Raw genomic sequence first — 19179 nt, forward strand, 5'->3', positions numbered from 1 at the left:
GTAACAGTTATCAACCTTCCAAGACTGTGCTGGTATCCCTCGGGGCTCACCTCGAAACAAAATACATGCACTGATATCGACAACCGAAGCGTGAAGCTGGAGCCAGAGTTAAAATGTATGTGAAAATGAATGATAGAAGAGAATGAACTGTGAGGGACAGCAGATGTCGTGTGGGTGTGGGGAGGAGCATTGTGACATGAGATGAGATGACTGTAAGGCTGTATCCAATGATACTGGTTCAGTCTGGGTGTTGAAAGTATGGCTACTGTATTGTCTCACACTGTCTTTCTGCTGTAGACAAAGTCGCACACAATCAGTCAGATTATAGAAATATATGTAAAAAGGAGGTATTTTATTGTCATAACCTATTAGTCTGCTTGTAACAGTCAAGGTGATTAGATCTCCTATAAGGCAATCAAAGATCCCACAACTGGGACAATACTGTGAGGCACAACAGACCATTTCAAGATTTTACCGAGGTTGCTGTTACAGTAAACTATTGGGAAGACAAATTTGTTTTTATTGGGTGAAGCAGCTGCAACTGCATGGAGGAGATACTTTGATTTCTTGGAATATTGTGGGCGTGATGGTTTTGATCAAAGCGTAGTGCACCTGTCTGGTGACCTACAAAATAAGTAGGGGGCCTACTGAACTCGACATCTCGAAGCTGAACAGCCAGTTGCACCTGTCTCCGACCAGGCACCTGTTTGACCTTCAAAAGAAGAGGAGACGATCTCAGAAGACGGAATGGACTGCCCTGGGACACCATGCAGTGCCCAGAGGACAAATAAGGTCATATACAATTATGATCAATTCAAGGTACAAATCTGGCATTATAGATCACAGGCACGTGGAAATAAGAGCTCAATCCCACTTGACTGACTAACACCCCCCTTGGACAACACATGTATATTTGGTAACATCCGGCTTATTTCAGCTGGATGAATGAGCTTGCTTTATTGTTTCTGGTTTTGTTCCTTTGTCTTTTCAGGATAGGTTCCCTGGGCCTGGGGCCAGGCTTCTAGGAGACCTCCAAACATCTGTTCAATCCACACTATCCAACTTCACTGCTCATCTGTTCAATCCACACTATCTAACTTCACTGCCTGGAGCCTGAAAAACCTTTGGTATGTGAACCCGCGTCACGTACCTACGGGAAACAATCACGTGATATCGTCGCTTATTTATAGCACGCGGTGTCCGCCACGGCTTCACATAATTATAGTAGTCGCCGCTTAGTTTGCGTGTTGTAGAAGATAAAGATTTTTCACAATGCATTTTTACCGATTTTATCAGATCCTTGCGGTATTTTTCGCCGTAACTTTGGTGACAGTTTCATCTAGTGAGGATGATCATGACCATGGTTCGGGAAAAGTTGATCCATTCAAGGAAACGCTGGAATTATTCAACAAAACTGAGGAGCATAATCTAACTGCTTCCCAAATCGATGAAATTTGGGAAGCTCTTTTTACTAAGCTGCAGTGTACCGATGCTCAAATTACATCCACTGGAAGGACTTGCAAAACGGTAGGGCTCTTCTGTTACATCTCCGCTTTTCTGGTTTCATGTCATCCGATTTTGTTTATATATACCGATCTCGATGGCATAGTGGTTAAGGCGTCCGCCTCGTGAACGGAAGGTCGAAGGTTCGAGGCCCAGTGATAACCTCTTTCCTATGCGGCCGGTTGGTAAGCCGACAGCTAGTTAAATATAGGCTACAAACTGCCTTCTCGCCAGGCATTAGAGCGATTTCTTTTATTGAAGATTCGTTACAAATAGACTATGGCTAATAGACAGGGAAATTGATCCACTACTGATGGAAACATAGTTATTAGATCACAAGTGGAAAACTATGAAAGTTAAATGACTTCTTGAAATCTTTATCATATTTATAACAATTGATCATTAGCCTTTTCTTATTGAAATAGCCTAAAAGTAGTGAATTATCAAGTATAAAACGAGAAGTCTGTCAGTTGTAGATAGTAGAAATAATCAATAATCAATAGAATTATCATTGCTCTTGAATTACCATCTTGATGTCATTAAATAAAGATTTTATGCTTACTGGAGCTGGGCCCTTAGTCTATGGACTGGTGTTGCTAGATAACCATTTACATGTATTAGTTATATACTGGAGCCCAAGCTCAATAATCAGATAAGGGTATTTTGGGATGATTTTCATTAACTCTCGAGTTTATAGTAGAAGGGTGCATCAAAAAATGTTTAAGAATTTTAATGTTGCAAGACAACATCCACCCATGCCAAGTTAAAGGTTTTAGTGAGGAACATTTTGATCTGTCTGAAACATTAGCATGTCTGTCATTCCAGTGCCTCACGTCTTCAGACATTTTCACAATCCTAAACACAACCCAAGCACAAGGACTCAACGAAGAACTCTTTGAGTCTGCTTCTGTCGTATTCGTCTATTATGCTACCAACATCACAGCAGCATGTAAGGGAGATGCAACAAGTCGGAAATACAGCGCCTATCTGCAAGGGTTGAAAATGATGGATAACGCAAATACGAACATGATGGCTGATTTGTTACATCATATTTTCGAGGGCGTTAATAAGACATATGATCCATCGATAGAGACACATTTTGACGGCCATCATGAGAATGAGACGGGACATGAACATGAAGAAGCAAAGGTCAGTATTATCAAAGAAGTTTGAGACTGATGGTCAAAAGTATGTTGTTGATTGTCGGCAAAATAATGAGGTGATGACAGAAGGACAGTCAAATCCATGATGATCTTATCTTGGCCTTCTGGTTGTGACTTTGTCCTCTGAGACCAATTTGGAATGAATTTCTTTGCTCTGGTTGCGAATTTGTCCTCAAAGGCTGATTTGGAGTGAAATCCTTTGGTTGTGACTTTGTCCTCTGAGACTGATTTGGAGTGAATGCCTTCGGTCAGGTTGTGAATTTTCCCTCAAAGACTGATTTGGAGTGATTGCCTTCGGTCAGGTTGTGAATTTTCCCTCAAAGACTGATTTTTAGTAAATGCCTTGTGGTTATGACTTTGTCCTCTAAGATTGGGCTGGTTATGGAAGGTATATGATGTTAAGGTGTATCATTTCACATCCTATGGATACCTTTCATTCGGAGGAATATTAGAGTTGAGGACAATTAACACTTACAAGATTTCCAATGGTATAATTTCAGTGTGCTGATGAGATGACCCTGAACCCTGAGTCCAATGCCAAAGCCACAGAAGACGAAATCAAGAAAGTGTCTGCAGCCCTCATTTATTACTTAATCAAAGGTAAGGATCTTGTTTTGTCGGTGGGTCATAATTACGGTAATTGTGGTGACCTGGGGTCAAATACATGTAAGTAAGTTTGTCAATGATTTGTCTGAGTGACAATTTGCTGAGGTGTTTGTCAAGCGGTCCTATCGGCCTTTGTTGGCTTTCCAGCTCAAGTGGAATGGGTGACCTTCTCAGGCCACTCATTTGTCCTACAAGCCTTTTATACCTCCCTGGTGGAACCTGATAAAGAAACAACGTTTGTAAGAGGGAAATGAAACAACAGAGAGACTATTGGTAAAATGTCAATGTTTTCTGAGCCCTTTTTCAATACTTAGTGTGAATAAATCAAATGTAAAGTCTAAGAGGAGCCATTAAACCAGACTGAAGAGAAATGGGGACACTGCATGACTCTAGGCATTCCTCTCCTTTGGTTGTGTCTCCAAATTTATTCAAAGCTTATCCCACTTTATTGTCACATTGACCTGCTTTCAATTGTCCCTATTTTCACCCTTGAAATTATTCTTAGTCTTTCTTATTCTATGAAATGAAAGAAAAATTGTTTTATTCATTCACTCGGCTTATTTTGATATTTTTACAGGTCTTAATGGCAATGATGTGTCATCGTGTTGGTGATACTGCGTCGTTTAAGACTGTCATAAACTATATTACACTTACAGTGATTAATCTTGTATTATTTCATATGTCAATAATGTGTTTAACACTTTATGTTGATCAGTTGATATGTTGTGACAAAAGGACCCTTGAAAAGTAAAGTAGGCCCAGCTCGTTATAGATATGACGTTGTTAGCCCTATGACGATCACTAAGTTCTCTAAGCCTTTAGGAACCCTGGTGTGTTTTGGCCTCCAAACTAACTCATCCGATAAAACCCACACAGCACTTTATATAGCAGTTAGGCCTACGTCCACTGAATTTGGGTTTATTATACCAAAATTAATCGAGGGACATCAAGGAAGTTTTAAACTTCCTGCTTACATGTAGTATCATATTCATATTATCACCTGGCACTGCTCGCCCTGCCCGACTCATTATTTTTTGCTTGGGCCGCGCAAACCAAGGCATCTTCACATGGCTAGTATAAGTCTTCAGTTGATGTCTCCTTCTGGTGACCTTTTTGGAGAGTTGATTTTTTCGCCTCATCCCGTATCAAACAGGCTTGAAGGTTTTCATCATTTTTAACGATCCATGACTCGTGAATTGAAATCAACAAGTTTGGGAGTAAGTTCACACATGCCGTTTGCATTAATCATGATGAATGTATGCACATGAAAGTCCCTGAAGAGCCCTTATAATGCCATTAGTTCAAGAGGGACTTGACACTCTCAACACTGAATTCAACATGTTCAACAATATTATATAGCTGTATGTAGGAATTCCATGCGGATTCTATTCTGAGTCCCTGTATGAAATCCCATTCTCCAAGCATATAAACGTGTACCAACCTCTTAAAAACAGGGCCTACAAAACGACTTCTCCTTACTCATGTTTTCGTAATGGGACTGAAATAACCCGATTCTTGGCTTGGAGTTATGACCTACATGTGTAGTTGTGACATTCTATTTGACCTGCTCAGTTAGCCATCACAGTTTCATTCAATAATATCAATAAGGCTTATTGTTACTTTTAGCATATGTTCTATTCAATCGATATATCTTGATGTGTCCTGGTTCTGTAGGGTTCAAAAAGAAAAGAAACGGTCACAACATAGACGTTTGTCCTGAAAATGCACTTTCACCATGTTCATATGGGTTCTGGTTTAATGGTTGCATAAGAAGTAAGTGGGTAAGCTTTGATAAGACGGCTTAGTTTGGGTAACAACTTGTTTTTGTTACTCATTGTTATTTTGTTATGTGAAAATGTGAAAAACAAGTCTGAAAGAAAACCTGTCACAGAATGCTAAAAATACTAGAGCGTTTTGCAATGGCCCTGTAAAAACCGTGGGATTAAGTTCTCATTCAAAATCTGCAGTTTAGAGCATAAAAGATGGTGACACAGTGGGTGCATACTAAAAATCATTTTAATCGTAGGACTACCCCACACCATTTCACATTTTCAAGATGTCTTCTATCAAACAATCTATATCAGACTATCCCAAAGCACCACTGGCATAACTCTTGTTATGTCTGTCTAGCTATTCCTTCTGAAAATGGCAGTTATGGCCATGGCAGTCTGCCATAGTCCACAGAATATCAACTTCATTGAGAGCTTCCTGGTGTTTCGCCTTAAGGGACTTCAGTAGATTAATAGCTGTAGAAGTGTGTTTGCACCGGTGTGACAGTATAAGCAGAGAATGTCTGTGAAAATAAAAGACAAAAAAAGTGTTAGAAATATCTGCTAGTTATCATCCTGGTTGTAGATGAGAGATGTTCATAGAGATTGATGTGGTGTTTTTGTTTGACTGTTGAGCAATACCCCAGGGCAAGAATAAAAATATCTTGAAGCTACAGGTCAAGACAGATAAAGCTCTTCTGGTTCCCGGGTTTATACTTTTAGGAGTTGATTAGTTGGGCGTTAAATTGGATGGCAATAAGTGGTAATGATGTGATAACTTGCCAACATTTTAGTTGTCATGTTATCATGGTGTCTTCATTTTGACAAAGTAATTCCTGGGCGAATGGCGTGCAGTTATTGAGTCCACCCACACCTAAAGATCTCGAGCAATGTTTCACATATTTCGTCTCGTCTTGCAATGTTATGAAAAAAAATAAAGCTTTGAGAAATTAGAGCAATAGGCAGACATCGTTTCAAATGACCATGTGACGGTTCCTGAATAAGGATGGTTAGTTGTCTACGTGTTCAATGAGAACATAGGGCAGGAATTGGCCAGGTCAGAATGGGAAGATTCAACAAGATAATAAAATGTCTTGTTGGGAATGGGTGGTGAAAATGAACCACATTACTTCCTGGTCCTTCAACAATAAGCCTCCCTAAGATCATTAAATTTCATTTCATACAGAAGTGGTTTCTTGATATGAAATTAGTCACAACCAGGATGGTGAGATAAGTTTGCTTTGATCTCACCTCTTGTCAAACAAAATCAGGAAAGACTTCAGGACAAACCGGTACCAAGTATGTGAACTGTCAATTGAACAGAAGTATTTCACAACAATTTTTTTCATAACTTTTGTACTGCATGAACTTTGCAAGCAATGAATATTCTTACTTATATTCGTAATTATTAGTATCTGAGAACACATAAGAAGCATCATAAAGAATGGAAGATGAACATTCTTCAGATTGATACAGTTTATCTTATATGCCTGACCGCATACTGATCATGATACTGTGTAGCAGAAGACAGGACAACAGAAGATATGTTCAGCCTGCACGATTGAGTAATTATTGCAATGTATGTACATTGTGTGGCTATTCGATTGTTTTATTGACTAAACGGCCAGTGTAGCCCATCTCTGTTTAGTTAAGTATCGAAAATGTTCATGATTTTTGAAAGTCTGCTTTAACCATTATGCCTTTTTCAGGTTACAAGCTGTGGGAGCAATGTCCAGACCAGCTCCCAGCAAAGGACAGCTTCATCAAAGATCTCTACAAGCTGCTCGATCCTAAGAATAATGGCAGCATGTCGGAAGAAGGTTCGTTTGAAGAGAATTGGTTAATTTTTCTAAGACAATTCATTGTGATAACATTGCCAGCGGCGTATCAAGAAATTTTCGAAAGGACCTATTTAGAGTGCCCCGATTGTGTGATCTGGGGGGGGGGGAGTTTGGGGGTATTTTCCCCAGAAACAGTATAAACCTTTTACGATTTCAGCATTTGAGGCGTTGATGAAGACGCTCAAGCTTGGTGGTGCTGCCAGTACAACGCATGAGGATGAGCATAACCACAAAAGACGGAGGAGGTCGCTCGAGTTCAGCCAAGATGGTTCAGTGGTCAGTGGTGACAATGCGGTGATCTTGTCCAGGACGAAGCGAGTGGCAGCTCCAGTGAAAAATCCTGTGGACCTAATGAAAAGGGTAAGATAAAAGATTAACTTTATCACATCTGCTTCCTTTTGCAAAATGCCAATCTATTCTGTAAGCCACTCTGTAAGGGAGAAACCACGATGCTCAGAGCATTGTTACAGACTGTGCTATTTATACTTGGTGTCCTAGAGGTAGAGGGGTTGTTTTCTTATGATTGTAATTTTCATCTTTATAGTGCTACAATTCAGAACAACTGCTGACCACTTTTGGTGTGAACCATTCTGTCGGAATGAACTACGTTAAGTTCCAAGAGCTCTGCCCTGCGCTCATCCAACAACAAGTGAGCAAAGCCTGTACCACCGATAAGACGGCCACCAAGGCACGCATCACTGCAGCTGAAAGTAGGTATCAGAGCCTAGGTATGCTAAGGAGCATAATCGATTTCTCCATTGGATGGAGTCTTTTGCTTGGCCCAGAAACAGCCAACAGTCTTGCAAGAAATCCAGGTTTAACGACTCATACAAAGAATGTGTCAATGGGAGTAAGGTGACTTGTCCATTTTCACAAGTAATATGTCCATTTAGGGTGTGGAACCCACATTCTTTGGACATGAATCAGATGCACAATTGATTAAACCACATGTGCCACTTTTCAAATCGAAAGAACTTTTCATTCATTCATAGTATTTTTTTCCAGGCTATGGCTATGGTACCCTTTCTGTTTTCATCATCAGCCTAATGGCCCTCTTAGGTGCTATCCTGATTCCCTGTTTTGGATCGAACGTTTACAAGTTGATGATGGCATTGTTTATTGCGCTTGCTGTGGGGACGATGTGTGGAGACGCCCTTCTTCATTTGATACCCATGGTAGGTTTTGACCCATTAGAAATGTCTCACCAAGACCTTTCCAACAAATGGTCATACCAGTAGTTTTGGATATCTAAACTCATTGAAATATTTTCCGTGTAACACATTGGCAATTCACCTTAGCATCAGTTTTGAAATGACTAATTGTTATATTTCTAGGCAACTGGTTTGCATGGACATGAGGAAGGAGATGACCATGGCCATGGGGGAACTATCGTTATGGAGGACTTCGCTCAGAAAAATTTGGTGGTGTTAACAGGTAAGGTGATTTGGATGAATCAGTTTATCAATTTTCCAGGGGATTCGGATGACTGACTCTACTATTGAAACTCCATACAAATTGACCTTATAAGTGGGCTATCAAGAGTTTATGTCAACATGTAGCATTAAGTGTAATGGGCTCTACACCCAAGCACGAGCTGCATGTATAATTGTATAAAATATCCAGCACTGTATGAGTAAAAAGAAGATGCACATTAAGTCATTCAGTAGTTGAGTTCCCCCGCTGTTAAGAGTTTATTCTGTGACATGTCACCTGTAATAGACTCGACATTGATATCTATTGTTTTGTTTCACTTCCAGCTATTTATTGTTTCTTCCTGTTTGAGGCATTAATGGCAGTAATTCGCAGCAATGATGATGAAGACACGACAGGGGAACATGGTCATAGTCATTCGCATGTGCCAAATGAAGAGTTTTTCAGCGAGCACAAACGGCGTCTTTCTTTCAAGAAGACACATGAAAAGCGGGTGGGTAATGACCCTAATCTTGGTAGAATGGTAAGGAAGGTTACGACATTGTTCCCGCGGCAATGGAGTATCATGGCTTTTGGCTGAATGGGTGTAGGGATTCGGAACTGAGCCTCCCTTATGTTTCTTTCTCCATAAGAATGCTTATAATGCTTGGTAGTGTGCTAACCTAAGCTTGAAAGAATCCTGTGGTCTGATATGGCTTTTTCCCCGTCACTGAGCAGTGGCCTTTTTACCTCAAGTTCCGGGCTCAGGGCCCATGAGCCAGTCACCTTCCCCAACACCCAAGCCTCGCAGTGAGTGACCTTTCCTTGCTATTTCACCATGCTTAATGTTTTACATCCAATATTATTGCGCTTTGACTGACCTTCACATATTCGCTAGTGTTAAAAGCCTGCACTGTTTATATATGCCTGCTGTACCTGATGTGTTACTACACTTAAGAAGCACTCCTGCAATAAGAAGAGCATTTTTGAAAGGACAGAACCAGAAACCGATGTCTGGAAAGGAGAAATCTGATCTCATTATCTTTTCGGATAGCAAATATACTAGGCAGTCAGTCTTGGTAACTTGAAAAGGGTTAATCTGTTCTTACAGGCACAGGATGATAAAGAAAATGGTAATGCTGGTCACGATAACCCCGGCTTTCAAAAGGGTGAATCCACGATGGAATTTGCCAACAAGGCAATTACTGATGCTGAAAGCAATGGAGTGACTTCAGCAAGCAACAGCAATGCTTCCCCTGAAACCCAGGTTGCAGAACAAGGAGGTAAACATGAGAATGGGAAAAAGGGTAAGTTGCAGACCCAGAGATGGGAAAACTGTTCAAGTGTAATGCACAGACCTGGCCTGTCGTATAAGACTCAGTATCACAGAAATTAATGATTTAGGTTCAGTTTATCCCTTCTTCAAATCATGTATTCCTTTTTCTTTCCCTTGCTAGGTGGCATTAAAGCTGTTGCTATCATGATCATCATCGGGGATTCGATTCACAACTTTGCCGATGGTATGGCCATTGGTGCTGCTTTCTCTCAAGACTTAAACCATGTATTCCTTTTTCTTTCCCTTGCTAGGTGGCATTAAAGCTGTTGCAATCATGATCATCATCGGGGATTCGATTCACAACTTTGCCGATGGTATGGCCATTGGTGCTGCTTTCTCTCAAGACTTAAACACTGGCCTGGCGACATCGATAGCAGTGCTGTGTCACGAATTACCGCACGAGTTAGGTGGGTAGCTTTTCTCAAAATAGCATAGGATGCTGATGGCGATGGAAGTATAACATCTCCCTTTGCATACACCTCTTCTTAGGAGTTAATTTTAGTCCCCAATTGGTTGTTTCCAGTCACTTTGATTTCTGTTGTCATTACAGAAACACAGGTGTTATTTGCCTACAGGTCTAGGTGGAATTCATGGTCAAAACTGTCCGAGGGCAGGTGATTAACGTTTGCATGACATGTAATGGGTTGTGCCACTTGGGTGCACATATATTTCTGTACCAATGAGTTATAGGTGAAACAAATCCTTAAATGGAGCCTCCACTCACCTGATTCCTGGGTGGTGTCCCATATTTTGGGTAGGTTGTAACCCCCCTCTTGCCTCTTGCCCAATAGGTTCCCTTCGTTTCTTTCAGGTGATTTTGCTGTCCTTCTTGCATCTGGCCTCAGCGTGAAGTATGCCCTCCTCATGAACACGTTAGCGGCCTGCTGTGCGTTTATTGGGCTATATATTGGTATTGCCATATCTGTCGACGCTTCCGTCCGCCAGTGGATATTTGCGGTAACAGCCGGGATGTTCTTATACATATCGTTAGTAGACATGGTAAGTTAATTAATCTCTTAGTTGTGCGTGTCCTAGAGCAAGACGCTACAGTGACTACAGAATTGTAGCTTACTTGTGTGTCACAAAGTAAACAAGCTTTCAAAGTGACCATTATGTTGCATCATTGCAGCTGACACCAGAGAGGTGAAGTTTGCATGTTTTGAGACATAAATGGCAAAACTGTACCATGGCTTTCTTCACAAAGCACAATGCTGAGCAGATGTGTTTACTACCTCAGGTTATACATTTACAATCAGTAATCTGCCTCATGTGTATTTGTCCATCCACATAATGACACGCTTTATTTTCTTTTTTCAGCTTCCAGAATTGATGCAAATGAAATCAAAAAAAAAGTGGAGGATTTTCATTTTCCAAAATATTGGACTCTTGCTTGGAATTTGTTTCATGTTGCTGATTGCAATTTTCGAGGAGCACATATCGTTCGGCATGTAGAGACTTTTTCTTCAGAAAATAAGACTTTTGTGGAGAGGTACTTCAAAGTACGTTGAAGTAAATTATGATTTGAAGTAATTGGTTTTTTTGTCAGTTTGTAAGTGATTTCCGCTTCTATCAAAATATAATGATCTGATGCAATCCTGGCTTGGATTGATAAACCATGTGATGATTTGTATTTGTGATGTGTTCCGAAATCACTGGGTCAACCATGATTGCAATATTATACAATTGTTTACTTTTCATGTCTGGGCGAAAATGTCCTGTCCCCTCGGGTGAATACTTTATTATTATAAACTAAAAGTTTGGTGCAGATATGGTAGAACGTTTTAATGATAATGTCTTGTACACCTGCATGTAGAAAAAACATTAATCTTTGTGGGTTTTTCAACAGGCTAGATTCTTTGTCACAATAGAGCCAGTGTCTCCCAAGTTATGCGATAATGGTTTCATGCATTTTGCATATAATGTTTTCGAAATACACACTGGCGTGTTATGAAGGGCCCTGAGGACATTTCTTGTATAAGAAAAGACTGTTTCTGGTTCACTTCAAATTATAGGGAAATTTGAATGAATCTCCGGGTAGAATTTAGGTTTTCTGTGGTTTTGACTACCGGATCAATGCACAATGAAATGCATAATCATGAAAATGGTGCTTTTGCTTTATCTTAGGATATCTTTCTTCATTTTAGCTTATGGCATTCACTAATTCCTGTATGAGTAAATGAAAGATTCGAAAGGGATCGTGTAAAGGGATTGCAAAATTTGAATCAGAAACTTGACAACGTCTCACTTGCGCATAATCCCCGATGCAGGTGACAATGTGTGTCAAGACACTTCCTCTTCAAGTTAATGATACAGCAAAAATGTTGACGAATGCTTTTGGGTATAGTCTTCATTATTTTGGTGAAATCTTTACCATAAGATTCAGCCGTCTTAGGGCATCATACCCTGGAGGAGGCGACGTGTACTGATAGTTGCATGGGAGTTTTTGGTGAACAGTTGTACAGTACAGTGTATAAATTGTAATTTATGTAAAAAAGGCTCAAAATGATACTTAACTGTGTATATTTTTAATATTCTTTGGCAAAAACAGCCGTTTTAATACAAGGATTTGTATATAAATCTAAGAAATAAACTTTATATTTTAAGACAACTTTTGTTGTGGTTTTATCCCTCAAGGTGCATTGACACTTGTGTAACAGATACATTCTCGGTCACTCTGTATATTGTATTACATCATCCTTTTTCACTGCTCTTCTCTCGGTTCTCGTTTAGTCTCGCACATGACGCCAGACCCCTCTGTTACATGCCAAATGTAGGATTGTTGGATCAATTGTACGATGGCATCCATGCATATCACAAAATCCCTATACAGCCATCATGTTTTAGCCGGGACCCCCCTTCTCAGTATTGTTTCGAGTTAACCTAGGGAATAAGGAAAGTTCTTTTTCCAGTGGTGATTCCCCACAGAGAATGGTACACACCCCGCTTACAAATTGTCACTGTGGCTTCAGTCTCCACTTCTCTGCGAAGGCAAGGTGCGTTCACGATATGAATCATTTCCCCCACATCAATTCTTTTAAGGACAATGGGCAATCCAATGTAGTGTCCAAGCCCTCTGGCAGTGCCTGGACTGGTTGGTATAAAGTGCATGAGGAAGGGGCTTGGTCTGTCTCTCAGCTTGACGGCTGCATCTTAGTCCCAAGATTGCTGTATGCCAGAATCATGTTCTCTCAAAGATTACTGACGCCTTGATTTCGAACTGAAAGAACTTTCCTGGCCGTAACAATTTGGTAGTGAGACAGAATAAAGCATTCATAGGGAGACATTCTTCTTTTCTGCAGTTCAGTTTAGACACATGTCAGTCCATAGCTTGAAATAATCAGGAGAGGATAAAGACTGTTATATTTTTGATGTATTTATTATAAAAGTATCATCAACAAAGCATTGTTTTAAAACATTTATCACAATAACGAGACGACAGTGTGACTGAAAGTATGTTTTCAGGTTCATAGAAAATTGGTTTAATATTCTCATCGATTTACTGCGTAGCAAGTTTAAACTAAAGAAACTGAAAGAACAACATTAACTCATCGAAGATCTCGTCATGCTCAAGTCTGGTTGCTCAATCGTGCTCTGAAGCTTAACATTATGGTGGGTTAAAAGAGCAATAATATAAGTCGACAAATAAATGAAGTTTAAAATGTCTATGAAGATGCCAAATGAACACAGTACAGAAAGTGACATCATCTACCTAAATAACTGGTAGAAATCATACATAATTAACATAACATACAATTTGTGTGAAAAATAACCATTTGTGGAGTGTATGTTTTTTAATGCAAAGATATAGTACCGGTATACACCCTCTCGCCCTGTTGTTAAAATAATCAGTTAATCCAAGAACCCAATATTATAAACTGAGCCATAAACAAAGACAATAAATTTGGCACCTGGTGTAAACCAGAAATAAAAGTCTACAACCAATCTACACACCAATCCACAATCACCCCCCAAAGTCTTTCGATTCCTCAATAATTGACAGCATCGCTTGGTTCAAATCTCTCACTAACGCCGTCATTCGTCTGCGTGTTGGCCAAGTCGTCGAGCATCAGTCTGTTATATCTCTGCTTGTAGAGGCACAGTAGAGGCATTGCGATCACGTAGCTAGCAAGGAGACACCAGTTCAACCAGTGAGCACCTGAAATTATCAAATGAGAGAATCAGAATGGTAATGGATACAGAGAAGGAAGAAGGGAATACTGCCAAGGAAACCTATTATCGCTGTTTACGTCATGACGTTATTTTTGAATGAAATTTGGTAATAATATCAATAACAATTTTGTCATCCTTAAGCAATTGCTTCAAACAGGGAAAAAAAGACACTCACCGACTTTAGGCACCATGGGTAACATGAGAATGATGAGTGATGTCACATTGAGGAACAAGGCCATGGCTCCGAGTGTTATACCCTCGCTGACGGGATGGGTCATCTCGAGTAGTGCCTCATACACGATTGGGGTTATACTGTTCGCTGCAATTCCTATTAGGATGACCGCTGCATAGATTGTGACTGAAAAGAGAAGACATCATATGAATTTTTTCCAATTCAAATAGCTCAAACATAGACTAAGCAAATAAAAAATAGAGCAGAAGGTGTTTAATGTTGCATTTAGTTGTACATGTACATGTAGTAAGTGTGGCCAGAAATGGTTACTTACTCGAGCTGGACCAGATAAATCCATATCTTTGTAAAGAGAACCACGTTAACGACAGGATGGCTAACATCACATCTATCAACATGAACCACTTGAGCTTCCGTCGACAGCAGTCAGCTACCCGTCCAATGATGACCGACAACACAACACCAGATAAAAGATTTGCTCCTATCAACCAGCCAACTTCTTTCTGAAATTCAATAAAAGTAACTGAAGCACCTCTCACGAAGACGTCAACTTGATCATCCCCACCTCCCAACAAGGGCAGATGAGCAGAAATACCTATCAGGTTGTGCAACGCTTTCTCATTCAACTAATTCCAAATTATGTGAATTCCTGTCTATTTTCAGAAAGAACACTCCCTAAAAAACTAGGCTACCTGTACAATGTCCAAATCCTTCAGGTTGATATCAAGGAGTGCCAACCAGGCGAGATATACCCCATATGGACAGGCAGTGGCGATGCATAGCAGGAGGAAGTCTTTCATTCTGAAAATACGGGAGAAATATTCATCAAAGAACTGCCGCTAAATAGAAGGACTCTTGCTGAGGAAGTCGAGACCTAAACGACACAACTAAAATACGCCAGTGGTTCGTCAAAACTCTCTCTTTACTCAGCTTATACCAAGCTACTTCTTTCAAGGCATTGTGATAACAGCATCCAATTTCTAGTTCAGTGGCTGTGGCCTCTAAGTCAGCCTCTCTCTCTCTCTGGGCTTCCAAGTTCTCAGGTCAGAACATTCGTACCGAACGACGAATAGAGTGCACATTCTTGGAGAATGGGAAGAGGGGTATTCATGCAGTGATTGTTATATAGTCTTAACATTGTCAATCGAAATGTAAAACAGAAACTCACTTAAGAATTACAAGAAGTCCGTGTCGGAACTGCAGTTTTTGCACCGACGCTGAAAGAGAGGGCGGTGTTGGTGGTCTGGCAGGGAAATACACGAGGATGAACACCAGAGCCAGCGCCGTGAAGGTCGTTTCTGAAATAATATGGTACACATTAATTTGCTAGATTTTTTCAATAAAGTTGGAAACATATTTGAACAGCTTCAAATAATCTGGCTTGCAGATCAATCCTCTGTAGATGACAGCCATCACTCCATGCATTCAGACTGCTTGGACTAATCTTTGATATGATTACTTTGATTATTTCACTACACAAGTACAATGTATTTAATATGCATGCTGATCATTAGCAAGAATTATACTACTAGTTCTTGCCACCATGTATCGGCCATTGTTCCATTTCTGAAGTCCTCTATCAAACTTTGGCAATTGGCTTTTATCAACCCAACGTAAATTATCAGATATCGAGACATTTACTTTCAACTTAATGATAAAGAACACTTACGAGCACCAAGATAAATCTCAAACTCATGAAACTGTGTATTTCGAATATGTTTCGTATCATTGGGATGACGTTCACAAGATGTATGTTCTTGCATAAGACTGAAATGGAAAATGGACTTTTATTAATGCTGACTTCCATGATGAATAATTGGGCTCATGTCACACTCTGATTTTGCGTTCAACTTTCTAAACTTTCGTATTGATCATTTTTAGGACTGTGTCGGAGTGACTTGCTCTACTTCTGATCCCCATAGGTTTTCTATGAATGATTTAGGATCAGGCGTCACGGTTGTGTTCTAGCATTTGGTCAGAGAAATCACATTCACGGATGACAGAGTCATGCACGCAACGTCTGCTCATATGCTTGTTGAGGCAGCAATAATCATGATCCACCAATTACTTACATCTATGTGCTCGTTAAATAATGGGAGCAGTCTAAAATTTATGAAATTTCTACTGTTTTTTATGAACTCACCTAGAATTAGTTGTATTTGTACAATTTTTGATTATGTCTTCCGTGATCACATAAGGACCCACAATGCCACTTGCTGCTGAACCCAGCAGGGCACCAATAGATGTCAAGGCAGTAGCTGTCGTCCGTTCATTCACAGGAAACCATATTGCAGATAAAGTCGCCGGAGCAATGTTTAAGTATGTTGTTGAAAACCCTATAAAGAAGTTTCCAACATGGAAGAGCCATCTAGCTAAATGCCGATCGAAAATGACGAAACATCGCGTCCCTGCTCCGATGAAGAGGAAGATGATTGTCAATATTGTGGCAAACCTAACACCTGGAAAAGAAAAACGCATTTAAAAGTTGTTAGCAAATACATCCCTACTTGGAGGTGTGATATCATTTGATGCACCAGTCAAGGCTGAAATCCCAGGGGTCTGAGCTACAAGACCCGAGGCGCTCTACAAGACTATTTGTTCAAGACCAACAGGCACCGTGATTATAGCTCTCACGAGTCACTGATGAACCAATGTTTTATTCGTAAAATCGTTCTAATAAGGTGTGAGCATCCCTGAACTTACCTCGATGATCAACAATCCACATCATGAGGAAGAACCCGATCACGAAGCCGATACTCGCCCAATTATTCAGCAGAGCCACCTCGCCATCAGTAAATTCATAGACCTGTTGAGTTGAGTGAGCGATTGCTGGAAACGTTGAGATGAGAGCACCAGAGCAAAACGTCACCCATAGCACCAGAAACAAAATGTAGCTGGAAGTATAGTACAATGCAATATTTTAGTTTGAATGGGAACAAACCTGTCTTTGGTTTGGTTTTGGTCACTTAAACTTGCAGTGCCCTCTTAGTAGGTTTGGATTTGGTTCACTCGAGGAACATTAACACTGCTGAGATATTGTACTCATTGAGATATTCTTCTAACATACTAAAATGGTTCACATGTGTACTTACAATCTCCGTTTATAAGGTTTCAATCCCAATGACTCTGCCGTAACGTCTTTGTTAGGCAAGATCTGTTCCACATCCTCTGGTAACGTCACAGACTGCCTCCGTTGGAAGGAGCGGTCCCACAGAAGTGGTTCAGTATCTGCATGATACAATGCTGGGGCACTTGTTCTGCGTCTACTTGTGCGCACACTGGAAAAGTTTGGTGCCATGCGGCGTGGCTGACGCACAAGAATGTCTGGAAGATTATCAACAACATCTCCTTCCTCCTCCTCCAAAATATCCGACTCAATAGAGGAGACAGAAACTGTTTCCATCTTGAATTCTACTCGAGTATAAAGAGCGTAGATATTAATTTTCCCACAATCTTACATCCTAGCTAATTTTATCCCCTGTGGTCGTTTACAAAATGTTTAATCACTCAGGAAGACAAGAGCCAAGTTATATATGTTCCTTTTTCCTCCCAACTTGTAGGTTCCACAAGAAAGCTGTAAGACAGCACAAGTGGATGCTCTCAGTGCCAGCACATTACCAAGTTTCCGATCTGAAATATACAAAACAAGTGGAATCAGCAACGTCATAAGATTATAGAACAGGCTCAAACCCTTGTCACTTCTGTTTCATTTTGTAAAAGATTTTAAGTGACTGATTGCATAGCAAATTATTAGCAAGCTAACTTAAGGCCTTCATTCATGTGCATGCTACATGTACTGAGGCCTTATCACAATTTACAAAATATAATGTTTGCATCCTCCAAAATCAATTGTTGCAAAGGATTTTAAAATCTACCTGATACTGCTCAGTTAAAAGTCCTCAAATGAAAATAACAAAAAGGTTGGTGATAAAACAAATACCCTAGATTTCCTTCACATGACTACAAGCATTGTCCAAGGACATAAACAAAGGTTGGTAAATCAAAGTCAACAAAGATAAGAGGATACCAGCTGACTCGAATCAATATCTGAACTGAACAACGAAACAACCAATTAACATATATCATGAGGCAGGCCTAGGCCTAGTTGAATAACTAGCAACAAGAAAGGTCAATCAGTGTACTGTTGCGTTAGATAGAAAAATTCACCATGGTCAGTAGTGCCCTGGCCTACATCATGTGATGTCTGTCCAACACTTGTTGGCAGGCACTGACCCAGATACCCATGAGAACTGGGATGATTGCCAAGCATCAGTCAAGGCTTTTATGTCTGGTCACAATCATCACAAATGAATCGGAATGTGCAAGATCATTTTGACATTTTAATCTGCTGACCTAAAAGTCAGGGCAGTTAGTCATCTTCATTTAATGTGCACTTAATGTGCATCAACTGCCCAACAACCAGCTCACATCCCTTTCATGTTGAAATGAGCCAGTGGTGGGCTGACACAAGTCAATAGCCATGATGAAGCCTGATAGGCCCAGGAGAAGGGAGCCCAGCCAACACACAAAAGCAGTGCAAACACATATCCTCCGCTGGACCATGAAAAGATATAGTAACAAAACTAGTCTAAACTTACTAAAAAAATCATAAGAATGAATCGATTTGAAAAGCTGACATTGAAACATAAGATATTGATGATTGATGAAACATATTTTATTGACTCCAGTCTTAGTTTTGGATAAGCAGCGCCGCTTGTGGACAAAGAGTGTAACTACAACAGGAACCCTAGCGGCAAATCGATGAACTAGAACCAATATTGTATTGTGGTCTCAGGTCTCGTTAGGTAGTTTTTCCCAAATGTACGCGATGATGACGTGCCCTATTAACAGGACGTAACCCTTAGAGCAGCAACCCAATGAAGAGAAGCTGTTTAGGGAAAATATGACCCAAATCCCTCAAGCAGTGAGCCACCACTGTGATGGTCCAAGATAGTTGTGGTCAGGATATATTTCAAAAAAGTTAAAAATTTCCCATGGTTTACATGTTGTATAATAATTTTGGAAGCTGCGGATTTCCCTGTCAGCAGTCTGCTGGCACACTGACATTAACTGTCAATGAAAGTTAGGCCTTTGAAAAAAATCTTATGCAATATTGATTAGCAAGATGTTGAGGCCAAGGCAGTTGATGTTGTCAGCATGCTTGTAAGGAAAATTCTTTTTCTCCTGATTT

At 40.2% G+C, this 19179-nt stretch overlaps 2 protein-coding genes across 4 annotated transcripts; one reads left to right on the forward strand and one right to left on the reverse strand.

Annotated features, from left to right (window-relative positions):
• Nucleotides 1-1233: 1233 nt before the first annotated feature.
• Nucleotides 1234-12215, forward strand: LOC135498007 (metal cation symporter ZIP14-like). Of its 2 annotated transcripts, none has more exons than XM_064788119.1 (13): nt 1234-1527; nt 2329-2652; nt 3167-3266; nt 6751-6861; nt 7040-7242; nt 7427-7592; nt 7888-8057; nt 8217-8316; nt 8640-8836; nt 9404-9599; nt 9880-10035; nt 10440-10627; nt 10946-12215. In XM_064788119.1, the coding sequence occupies exons 1-13, from the start codon at nt 1273-1275 to the stop codon at nt 11078-11080; spliced, it is 2301 nt and encodes a 766-aa protein (XP_064644189.1). In that variant the 5' UTR covers nt 1234-1272; the 3' UTR covers nt 11081-12215. The 2 variants fall into 2 exon arrangements, with proteins under 2 accessions (XP_064644189.1, XP_064644190.1); XM_064788120.1 differs by having other exon boundaries at nt 8640-8806.
• A 788-nt stretch (nt 12216-13003) lies between these two features.
• LOC135497852 (solute carrier family 49 member 4 homolog) lies at nt 13004-18697 on the reverse strand. Of its 2 annotated transcripts, none has more exons than XM_064787812.1 (10): nt 18587-18697; nt 17081-17618; nt 16692-16882; nt 16132-16447; nt 15658-15755; nt 15157-15286; nt 14681-14789; nt 14305-14491; nt 13974-14156; nt 13004-13784 (listed from the first exon to the last, which is right to left on the reverse strand). In XM_064787812.1, exons 2-10 carry the CDS (start codon nt 17389-17391, stop codon nt 13615-13617), a joined length of 1695 nt encoding a protein of 564 aa, XP_064643882.1. In that variant the 5' UTR covers nt 17392-17618; nt 18587-18697; the 3' UTR covers nt 13004-13614. The 2 variants fall into 2 exon arrangements, with proteins under 2 accessions (XP_064643882.1, XP_064643883.1); XM_064787813.1 differs by lacking the exon at nt 18587-18697 and adding an exon at nt 18156-18234.
• Between the last annotated feature and the right edge of the window lie 482 nt (nt 18698-19179).

Source organism: Lineus longissimus, chromosome 13 (genome assembly GCF_910592395.1).
Source record: "Lineus longissimus chromosome 13, tnLinLong1.2, whole genome shotgun sequence".
Classification (NCBI taxonomy): Eukaryota; Metazoa; Nemertea; class Pilidiophora; order Heteronemertea; family Lineidae; genus Lineus; species Lineus longissimus.